General features: G+C 41.3%; 1 protein-coding gene across 1 annotated transcript in view; it reads left to right on the top strand.

Moving 5' to 3' along the window:
• PKNOX2 (PBX/knotted 1 homeobox 2) overlaps positions 1-11,332 on the top strand; it is a 50,567-nt gene that overhangs the window by 32,120 nt on the left and 7,115 nt on the right. The window contains exons 6-9 of the mRNA XM_033519693.1: positions 242-413; positions 3,685-3,873; positions 10,149-10,281; positions 10,959-11,056. Coding sequence (XP_033375584.1) covers positions 242-413; positions 3,685-3,873; positions 10,149-10,281; positions 10,959-11,056 — 592 coding nt within the window. The remainder of the gene's footprint in view (positions 1-241; positions 414-3,684; positions 3,874-10,148; positions 10,282-10,958; positions 11,057-11,332) is intronic.

The raw sequence follows: 11,332 nt of genomic DNA, 5'->3' as shown, positions 1-11,332 counted from the left end.
ATGATGGATGATGGATGATGGATGATGGATGGATGATGGATGATGGATGATGGATGGATGGATGATGGATGAATATGGATGATGGATGGATGATGGATGATGATGGATGATGGATGGATGGATGGATGGATGGATGGATGGATGGATGATGGATGGATGGATCAATAACTGATGTGGGGTGAAGAGGCACATGGGACCTAAGACAGTGGGCATTATGGGTGGTCTCCTTTGTCCTCTGCAGGCACCCGCTGTTCCCACTGCTGACGTTGCTCTTCGAGAAATGTGAGCAGGCGACGCAGGGCTCTGAGTGCATCACCTCGGCCAGCTTTGATGTCGACATTGAGAACTTTGTCCACCAGCAGGAGCAGGAGCACAAGCCCTTCTTCAGCGACGACCCCGAGCTGGACAACCTGGTACAGGCAGCTGGGGCTTGGCAGATGATTTTTGGGGGGTGTTGACAAGGTAGGGGGTGAGGAACAAATGAAGATCTACCACCATGTCCTTGGGCTCTGTGGTGTCATCTCAGCAATGTTTTCCACACTTGTGAGACCTTCTCCAGGACCATCTCCAGAAGATCCCCTGTAAGAACAACCCCTCTGGCCCCTTTTGGCTTATTGTCCCACACAGCCTTCATGGGGTCAATGAGTTCCTGAAAACGTCTGAGATGGTTGGCTGGTTTGTGCCCCAAAACTTGTCACCTCTGGAGGAATTAGGAATTACTGCTCCTCATGCAGCTCTCTCATCTGGCACCATCTGGTTTGCAGTGTCCTGGCCAGCTCAGCTCCTAGAAGCAGAGCGAAATGAAAACATTTTCCATAGGGTAATGGATATCAACAGTTTGGAACACTTGGTCTGGTTTTGGTGGATTTTGTGCCACATCAACTCAAACTTCCTCCTGCATCCATTGCTGCTGAAAGGTGTCTCACAAGACTCTGCTTGGGATTTCTCTCAAGGTGTTGACCTCAGGAAATGTCCCCAAATCCTGTTATTTTGTCCAGAAAGCATCAAAACATGGTCTCCATGGCAAACATCTGGGTTAAGACAAGTTCATGGCACTGTCCTGATGCTCCACAAGCAAATTTTCAAGTTCTGAAGAGGAATTCTGTGCACTTCTCATGATGCAAACAGCAAAACACCTTCCCTGGGGGGCTGTGTGTCCCATGGGACATGTAACAGAGGGATTTCCATCCCAGAAAAGAAGCAAAATCAGGCAATTCACAGGCTACTTTATTATTATTATTATTTATTTTAAGTATTACAGGTATCAAGGAGGCAATTTTGAATGTATCACAAAGGGAAGAACTAGCAAATCTTGTCTAGGTGCAGGAATTACTGGTTTTTTTAAAAAAAAGTAAGGAAGGATTTCAAGGTGAAGTAAAAGCTCACATGTTTGTGCTTACATGTGTGAAGGAGAGTTTTTTAACATCCCTAAACCAAGAGTCTGTGGAACAACCTCCAAAAAATTTGCAGGCAAAGCCCTTTTTGCAAGAACTTGCAGTCAAGAACAGAAATTGCTCTGGGACAAGCAATCAAAAAAAAAAAACCAAAACCAAAAACCCAACAATCCAACTGATGTTTTGGATTATTTCAGTTTTTGGACTGAGTAAATGCTGAGGTGCACCAACAAACCCCAATTGCATTAAATTGCATAAATATGGGTGTAATGGTCTAGCAGGAGGAGAGAAAGAGCCAGGTGAAGAAAAGAAAATTAAGATTTTGGGAAAGGAAAACATTTCTGCAGCTATCAGGATGAAACATCACCAGCAAACAGTGCAGGAAATGTATTCACACTGGTTATTTTCAGGGTTTTTTGTGGTTTCTAAAAGAGAAAACCCAATACACAGCAATCATGGTTTGTAGACATATTCTCTTGCTGCCAAGGTGAAATTTGGCCATGAGCAGTTGGATTGATCCCATGGATGACCTTGCAGCACATGATACATTCATAGTCATGTTTTCCTGTATGTGTTGCTGTGTCATTCTGTATATCTGTATCTCAATTTAGGGTTTTTTTTTTCTAGTTCTAGTACATAGCTGGATTGATATTTTCTATCCAATGTCCAGAACTCCTCTGAAAAAGGAGGAGCCATCCACCTCAGCAACCTGCATCAAGGTATTATACACATCTAGATGTGTATAAGACCAATGTCCAGAACTCCTCTGAAAAAGGAGGAGCCATCCACCTCAGCAACCTGCATCAAGGTACAGGAGATGGTTGATAGGATGCTGGAGAAGCACATTCCTGTTGGTGAGAGACACCAGTTGAAAGAAATTTTGTGTTTAAAAGTCTTGCAGTGCTCAAAACACAACATTTCAACCTGCTCTTGAGCTGACACTTTTCCCTTATTTACATTGTCCTTTATTTTTTGTTATTTTCTTTTTTGTTAACTTTTGTTATTATTTTTTGGGTGCTGCTTCTTCTTTTTTTTATTTAACACCACCCACTTGCCAGGAATTGGTGATGGCACAGCAGGGCTGAAAAGGCCAGTGGCATTAGCTATCATTAGAATAAGAGTCATGTATTCCTCGCTGCCAAGATGCACATAATTAGAAATTAGAAAAAGGTCAGATCTCACCATTATCAACTCAATCAGCTGCCGAGTGCCACACAGTCAATTAATTCAGCATCTGTATTTTTTACAACCCCGCGCACGTACGCCATCGGACTGTAACTCTTTATCCGGACAGATATACGACGCAGCGGAGCAGGGACATAAAATGAGACCCTAAGCAAATGAGCTGAGATAATTGAGAGATTTATTTTTTTACATATATGTGTCAGGTCTTCTTGCCTTTGCCCTTGAATATTGACTTTCATGGCCGGTGAGCCTTGGGAAGATGTGGAAATCCTGGGTACGACACCTCCACCTTGTGCTTTGCCTGTGTCAGCTGTGGAGGAAGGGGAAAAAACCCCAGGAAAAAAAAAATAATAAAAAAAAAGCTAAATAAAAGGTTATTTCCAACCATTTTTCAACCCATCATCCCTGTTATTTACCCACCAAAAATTCACTTTCTCCGTCGTGGAGCTGCCGCTGGAGTTCGGCCCTGGATTTTTCAGGATGTTTCCCAACCATGGCAACTTGCAGTTTGTAAAGATGACCACTAAAATTTGCAAGTTAAAAACACTCTTTGAAATGCAAAGACTCTTTGTTACATAAAACCGGATTTATTGCCCCGGAGTGAATAGCTGAAATTTTATATATTATGCAAGATTTCAAACAGCGGCTGTAAAACTTAAGGTTTCAGCTCGGTGAGAGGAATGTTTTATGTGTAAATTTTTTAAGGTTTATGGGGTACTTTTTAATGAGGCCCAGGCTTTGCACCAGCAACAGCTCACGGCTGAGCTGCAGCCCCGTAATCTTGTTAGAAGAAGTGGCCTCCAGAGAATAACCAAACACTTCTCAACAACGAGGGGTTTGGCTTGCAGTTTTTTTTTGGGGCGTGGGGAGCAAATCCCATCAAGGCAAAGGTGAATTTGGTGAATTATTTCCTCTTGGATCTCAGGCAAGGAGAAGAAGAATGCGGATGTGCAGAGGGATGGGCTCTGGGATGGGTTTGGGGGCAAGAATATTCATTTTTTTTGTGTGTTGAGAAAGGAAATTAATTTCATTCTGCTGTAAGAGATTTGTTCTACGTTGGATTTTGGGGGAGAATATTGATTTTGACTTTGTGCCCTTTGTGTAGATGGTGAAGGCGATCCAGGTGCTGCGCATCCACCTCTTGGAGCTGGAGAAGGTCAATGAGTTGTGCAAGGACTTTTGCAACCGTTACATCACCTGCCTCAAAACCAAGATGCACAGTGACAACCTACTCAGGAATGACCTGGGGGGGCCCTACTCCCCCAACCCCTCCTCCATCAGCCTCCACCCCCAGGTAACGCCTTCAAATTCCTCTCTAATAACCATTGCTGCACCTTGGCCAACAAAAGGAGTTGGGCCAACGCGGTTTCTCACTTGCTCCACAAGTTGTGGCCTCCTGAAAAGTTGTCAGAGTTCATTCCCAACAATTTAAAGAAAAAAAAAAAATCCTGCATATCCTGCATCTTGTTCCTAGAGTGCAATAAATGATGTTGTGGTGACTTTTTTTCTTTATTTTAAATTTTTTTATGTCTTTTTTTTTTTTCATGGGTTGGCAGAGCTGCAATCTCGATGTTTGTGGCTCTGCAAGAGAAAGAAGGAAGGACTCCTGAACTCTAATGTTGCAGCAATTAAATGTGAGGGCAAGGGAGCCCTCACATTTAATAATATAAACAAGAAACTTGCATTTTTTAATGAAAAAAATGCTGTTTATTGGCAGGAAGGACAAAAACATCAGGATTTTCTTCACTGCTTCTCTCTCACTTTTTGTTTCAAGGCAGCTCAAAGGATTTTTGGGTCTCAGATAACCCTTTTTGGCTTCACTGCTCCTTTTTGTGTCTCAGCAGATCTTGCAGTTCTCCCCAGCATGACCAACATTCCCTTGACTTCTTCTTTTGTATAATTTGGATTTTAGCTGGGAGAAGAAGACATTTGGTGCCTCAAGCGTAGTGGAAGAGTACAAGGAAATGCCTGAGAACTGCAGAAATATCAGCTGAAGTTGAACCTTGGTGGCTTTGGGGGCACAAAGGGACTGAAATTCAATATTCAGAAAAGAAGTTTCCCTTGGGTTGGGGTTTTCATGTGCTCTGCAGTGAAGGGAATAAATCTTGGCTGGTTGTGTCCAAAAAAAGCTTGGTGCTATATTGTGTTCCCCTAGAGCATTTCTTTCTCTTGGACACTTGATTTTTGGGGTAGAGAAATGGAATTTAGGGTTGCACAATTCCAGGAATAACTGCAGGGAACCCAAAATAATCCAGGCAGTTCCTAAAAAGAAGGAAAGTGGTGGGGCCTTCTTAGGGCTTAGGGCTTGGGGCATTTTTAAGGTGGTGGAAAGGAAAAAATATCATTTTTAGCAGCTCAGCTCTGGGTGCTGCAGAGTTCAAACTCCCAACATGATGAGGGAAAAAAACCCCCAGAAAACTTCTGTTTCTTATTTGGGTTCCCTGAAAGCACCAAACCACTTAATCATTGATCTAAGAAACCCCATCCTCACTCTATATTCTAATAATCTCTAGAAATAGACTTATTATCCCTTGGCTGCTTTATGGAAGCATTCCTTATGATCAAAATTAGCAAGACACTTGCATAAAAGAGAACAATAATTGCTCAACGAACATCTCGTTTGTAATTTATTAGTTTCTATTATTGTGCATTGCCATGGCAACAGCTCACATCCCGGGTGATGAGAGAGATGTTAGATATGAGCCGACAAAGCTCCCGGTCCCAGCAAATGGAGATGCACGTTTTTTATCAGTAATTTTCATGAAAATAATAAGTGAGGGAGTTAATGAGATGGAAAGCCGTCCTGTGGCTATTGTGAATTTTTTTTTTTCCCCCCCTTCCTTCCTTTTTTTTTTTTTTTTTTTTTTAAGTGTTGATCTAATTAGAATGCATCGGTCAGGAAAAGTAATGAGGATTTAGTGTCTCACAAAGAGGTGGGGATCATATCAGAAAATTAGCACAAGTCTTTGGAAAATAATCAGGCCCATGGAGAGGCACCAAGAGCTTCTGATTGCTGGAAACCCAGAGCTGCTGACATTTCCCTTCTGGGCCAGACTTGAAAGTTGAGGAATTCAACCGAGGATTTGAAGGCAGTTGTGAAATAAATGGGAGCACACCCAGGAAAGACCCAGCTGGAGAGGAAATGTTGGCCCAGCACTGAGGGATTTTCAGCAGGTGGAGTGAAATATTCACAGTGATGGACCACGAGAGAGCCACCACCTCACCTGGGCATGGGATGAGGGTGCCAGATCAGTGACAATACAATATTTTCTGTGTCCAACTACCCCCTGTCAAGTGCTGGAGTGCTCCAACTCATTGAGTATACTGGAGTTTGCATGGTTAAAAAAGGCTGGAAATACTCTGTATCCATCAGCTGAATTTTAGAGGCTCCAGAGAGCTGAAAAATCATGGGATTGCTGTTTAAAAAATGGCAAGTGGGATGAATTCTCTAATTATTGGCCTGTTGGTTTCATTCTGAGGGGAGGTGCAAGAGCAAATGGGCCATTGATTTAGGATTTCAGAAAAATCTAAATAATGGAATGTAATCAGTATCAATCAGTATCAATCAGTATCAATTAATATCAATTAGTATCAATCAGTATCAATTAGTATCAGTGAAGGAGGTTTCTCAAAAAATAGGTTTTCTTAGGGTTTGGTAGGAGCTCCAATCATTTTGTGAGGAGATACACCAGGTTTGTAATGGAAGTGAAATATTTCAGTTTTTGGCTAAGTTTTTTACCAAAGGACATGTTTCAAAAATTATGGACACACAATAACAAGGATATCAACCAAAACTGGGAAAACAATGTCTGGACCTGTCAAAACATCATCACAGGACAATCTGTTGGATTTCCCTGGTGTCTCCAAAAAGGATGATCCTTCACCTGCTCTTATTTCTGCTTTCTAAGATGGAAAATGCAAGAATTTTTGGAGATGAAATGCCTGAGATGATGGGAAGATGAGAGAACACTCAGACAAGGTGTTTTGGCTGTTGCTGAAATCTCACCTGGTCCAGAGATGATTCCTGGTGTTGCCCAAGTTTGGCTGACGAGTCTGGGGTTCTCCAATTTGATGAGTCTTCCCTGAACTTTCCTTACCTTACAAAGATTTTTGTGTCCTCTTTACTCCATTGCTTCCTCATTTTGTGCTTTGCTTTGTCTGGTGATTGAGTTGTTGACTCTTTGTCCTGCAAGTCCACCAAGCAATTCCTCTTCTATTTTTGTTGGTTGCTTTCAAGTGGCTTCATTCCTTTACCTCAAGTCCTCCTTGGGCTCTTTTTATCCCCCTCCCTTTTTTAATGAGTATTTTTTCTGACCAGGATGGGAGAGGGGAGGTCCTTCTTTCATTCAGAGGGAAGAAACCAATTTAAATCAATGTTTAACTTTAACTTTCCTTGGTCATCAAAGGTCTCCTCATTGCTCTCCACTTGCAAGGAAGAAACAGTTGCAAAACCAATTTCATTGGGAGCCACAGCACTGCCAGGGACATTTAAATGGAATCAAATTTTGTATTTTTCAGCTCTCCTTTCAGATTGGCAATGTTTGAATGGGCATTTTCAGGACAGCATTTCTTCTTGGATTACTTCTCCACAATCACAGAGTGGTTTGGGTTGGAAGGGACCTTAAACCCATTTTGTTCCAGCACTCTGCCACGGGCTGGGACACAGACTGCTGGTGGAACTCAGTGATCTTCAGATCTTCATTCATCCAAGTTTTCCCCTTGATCAGCCCTGGATTTCTCTTTATTCAAAGCCAATTTTTTTCTTGTCTCCATCCATTCACATCCATTCACATTTCAGTTTTTGGCTAAGTTTTTTACCACAGGATATGTTTAAACCATTATGGAGACATAATTATGAATTATCTGACATGGATTTGAGTTTGGCCAGCTCCTTCTTGGCAAACCTATGGATCTCTTTTTTTTCTCTACGTCTAATCCCAGTTTCCTCCAGCACAAGTAATTTTCAGAGTTAGGATGAGACAGACATTTTGACAGATTGTGTACCACCCAAAAATGAATGTTTGTGTCATAAAGCACAAGGGCAGGGACAGCAGCTCAAGCAGCTGCTGTGAATTTTAGCTCTTTCTTACAATTTTTCACTTGAACATTTTCCTTATTGTAAGAAAGGGGTTTTTTTTGTGTGATGTCCCAGATCTTTTCTTCATTGAAGTGACTTTTAATTCAGAGAAATGTTTTGCTGTTGATCAGGGCTGACATGTGGGTCTGCAGAGACACCTAGTGATGCATTTTTTTTCACGTTCAGATTTCAAAATTGCCAAAAACATTTCAGCTTTAGGGTGCTGCAGCACCAGCCCAGGGTGCCCAGAGAAGCTGTGGCTGCCCTTGGATCCCTGGAAGTGTCCAAGGCCAGGCTGGACAGGGCTTGGAGCACCCTGGGACAGTGGGAGGTGGCAGGAGCAAGATGAGCTTCCTTCCAACCCAAACCATCCTGGGATTCTATGAAATCTTCCTTGAGTCTCAAAATATAAAATAAAAAATACATAAAATATTTTCCACTGCAGAAAAACTGCCAAGCCTAACAGCATTTGGTTGACATTTGCAGTCTGAAGCAATTGGTGTACAAAATATATTTTTAAATCTTCTTGGAGAGATCTATATTTATTTGAAGGTGGAGCCTCCACTTCCATTGGGTCACTTTGGTTTCACAATTCTGTTGCAGGAAGATCATTAATTCCTTTAAATTAAAAAAAAAAAAAGCTCTTTCCAATAACTACCAATATTCTGCCTTTTTGGACACCAGTGTTGGTGTTTTGGGAGAAAACAAAAACAAAGGCAATTTTTTTCATCACAAAATACTGCTGGAAATGGCTTTGACCACTGGATCTGGAAAAAACAGCTTTCTGTTCCCATTTTCTGATATTCCAAATTGCTTCTTCCCAATGCACTCCCAAAAATGATGTTCTGGATGCCCTTCTTTAGGAATAAACATGGAAAAACCAAGGCAGGGGAGGAAATTGAGAGATCTTCAAGCTGATCCAAACTTCTGGTTGCACCTGGCCATATCTGGGTGCTTTTTGGTGTTCTCCTGGACCCCATTTGGGTTTTTTTTATGAATATTTCCACACTGTTTATCATTTGCCAGGGATAAATCCAAGAATGTGCAAAAGAGACTGAATTTTGCTCTCTATATCCTGAGAAATACTCATTTCTCAAACTGAAAACTACATCCCCCAGAAGACTGGAGGTGGGGAAGGAAGACTAAAAAAAGTACAAGTATTTTACAGTCATATTTGCATTTTTAAAATTAATTCAGCTATGGAAAGGAATGTCTGGGAAGTGAATGAAAAATTCACAGTAATTGCAGCAAAATTTCCAGATAAGAAAAAGAACAAAATTAACTTGTGGCAGATATTGGACCCAACATTTTGGAGTTGGCATCACAGGAGGGGAAAGTGCAATAAAGGGGTTTTAATAGAGAAAACATTAAATTTAGTGAGAATGATGGCACAGGCAAAGCAGTGGTGATTGATGGGGAAAAAGTTGAATAAATGTGCTGGGGAGAAGGGGAAAAAAGGAACAGAACTCAGGTTTTCCTCCCCAGCAATGGGAAATGTAATCACTAATCCAGGGAAGTTCTCTTTTCTTAACCCAAGGAACAGGATTCTTGAATAAATGCATCAAAATGTAGGAAAAATTAATGAAAAGGTGAAAAAAAATCCCCTTTGTTGACATTTTGTTCAACACTCGAGAATCAGCTGGACACCAGGGAGGTGATGAAGAGTGGGAAAGTCAGTAAGAAAGGGACAAAAAAATAAGTGCAGTTTTATATCCATTTCAGTTGGGTGAATTAGAGAGATGCAGTTATTTTTGGTTGATTTGAAAATGATCATTTTATCAATATTACCAATGTTATTTATTTGCAGAATCCTGCCCATGTGGAAGCTTGGGGTACGTTGCCCCCGTAGCCTCAATTGTGGCACTCCTCCCTTCCCAAAATATCACATTAAATACTCAAATAGTCATTTAAATATTAAAATAAATAATCCAATAATCATCCCATTTGGAGTTCTTTTGGTGGTTGCTCCAGAGGTGGGCCTTAAAATAAAATTACAGCTTTTGGCTCAAAAAAATTGCCCATTTTTGAAAGAAATCAGCTTAAAGCTGCAAGGAATTATATCAATGGGATTATATAAGTATTAACTTCATTATTTTACTCTAAGGGAAATCGTGGTGCTCACCCTGAATTTTAGCAAAGGCTGCATCATCCAGTCCCAGTCAAAGCACAAAAAAAATAGAAATGTTTAAAAAGAAAAAGATGAAAGAAATTCTTTTTGGTCCCTCACCATCTTTTTATTTCCTTCTTTTTTTTTTTTATGGAAAAGAGGAAAGGTTTTTTTTCCCTTCTTTTTTTTATGCACAGAGGAAAGGTTTGGTAGAGATGCTAAACAGGGGCTTTGCAGAGCATAAATCCTTATTTCTCTGCAACAAACAGAAAAATCACATTTTCTACGCTTATTCCACCAAAATAAAATGAAATAAAATATCACAGGGGATAAAAATAAAACTCCCATGCTGAAATTCACAGGTTTGATATTTTCTTTCGTGCAGGAATTGCTGCAGAGCTCTCCAGCTGCGTTGCCACCGGCGTCCAACCCCGCTCCGGGCATCGTGGTGCCCGCGGCTTCGCTGCCACCGGGCAACCTGGCCATGGGCACCGGCAGCAGCTCGCCCGCCGTGCCAGGTACGGAGCCCAGGGGAGGGAGGTGGTGGCCAGCTGGGAATTTGGTTTTGGTTCCCCCCTGTGTTGGGGTCAGAGATGCATATTAAATACCTTTATCTGTGGTGCCTAACTCTGACAGCCAAGAAAGCACCGAGTTTCACACAGCACCGTGGAGACAATGGTTAGGGTTGAGTAGAAAAGATTGAAAATGTAAATGTGTGAATTAGAAAGTTTCTTGAGTCACTGGGTGAATGGGTTGAAGTTTAGGGTTTAAGGTAGTTTAGAGAGCAGAGGACAAGATGGAGGATTTAGGGTGTTGTCTCTTCTTCTTTCTTCTTCATGTTCTTTCCTAGGGGTTTTTGGGTGGTAGTAAGTGATTAGATAGAAAATACCATAGTGCAGTGCTCAGGTGTTGGGTCATTGGGTCACTAAGAAAAATAATTTAGTTGGCATTTGTTAATTGGGTAAATGGACATATAAAAGACCTTGAAGAGGATCTTTGTTAGCCATTTTACCCTTTTCTATCATAGTGCACGTAGCTCCTTGTACCTTGTAATGCTGATAAGAATAAACAACTGAGACTGAACTAGAGAAAACTGCCTCCCTCTCATCAATCTTCAGTTCAAAGGGAAAAAGAACCCAATCCAAAAGTCCTTAATGAGACACCCTTAACCCCACATGTGGTTTTTGTGCCGTAGGTGGAGCCTTGTACCAGCCTGTGACAATGGTGACGTCGCAGGGCCAGGTGCTCGCCCAGGCCATCACCCCTGGTGCCCTGCAGATCCCCAATGCCCAGGTAAGGCCTCCCCAGATCAAGTTTAGCCCAAACTCTGCACTGCAGCAGGCAGAGCTCTCCATTTCTCCATAAATTCAATCCTTGGAGGATCTTCAATTTTTAATTAGCAAGAAACGTTGATTAAACCCATCTGCCAGGTGCCTTTGGGGTATCTAACAAATTATAGCAATGACCTAAGAGGTTATAACAATGCTTATATTATTGTTATAAAATATTACAACATATAATAATAACATACATAATATTATAGTATTAATAACATAACATAACAACATA

This window comes from Parus major, chromosome 24 (genome assembly GCF_001522545.3).
Source record: "Parus major isolate Abel chromosome 24, Parus_major1.1, whole genome shotgun sequence".
Taxonomy (NCBI): Eukaryota; Metazoa; Chordata; class Aves; order Passeriformes; family Paridae; genus Parus; species Parus major.
This window is presented reverse-complemented; position numbering and strand designations above follow the sequence as displayed.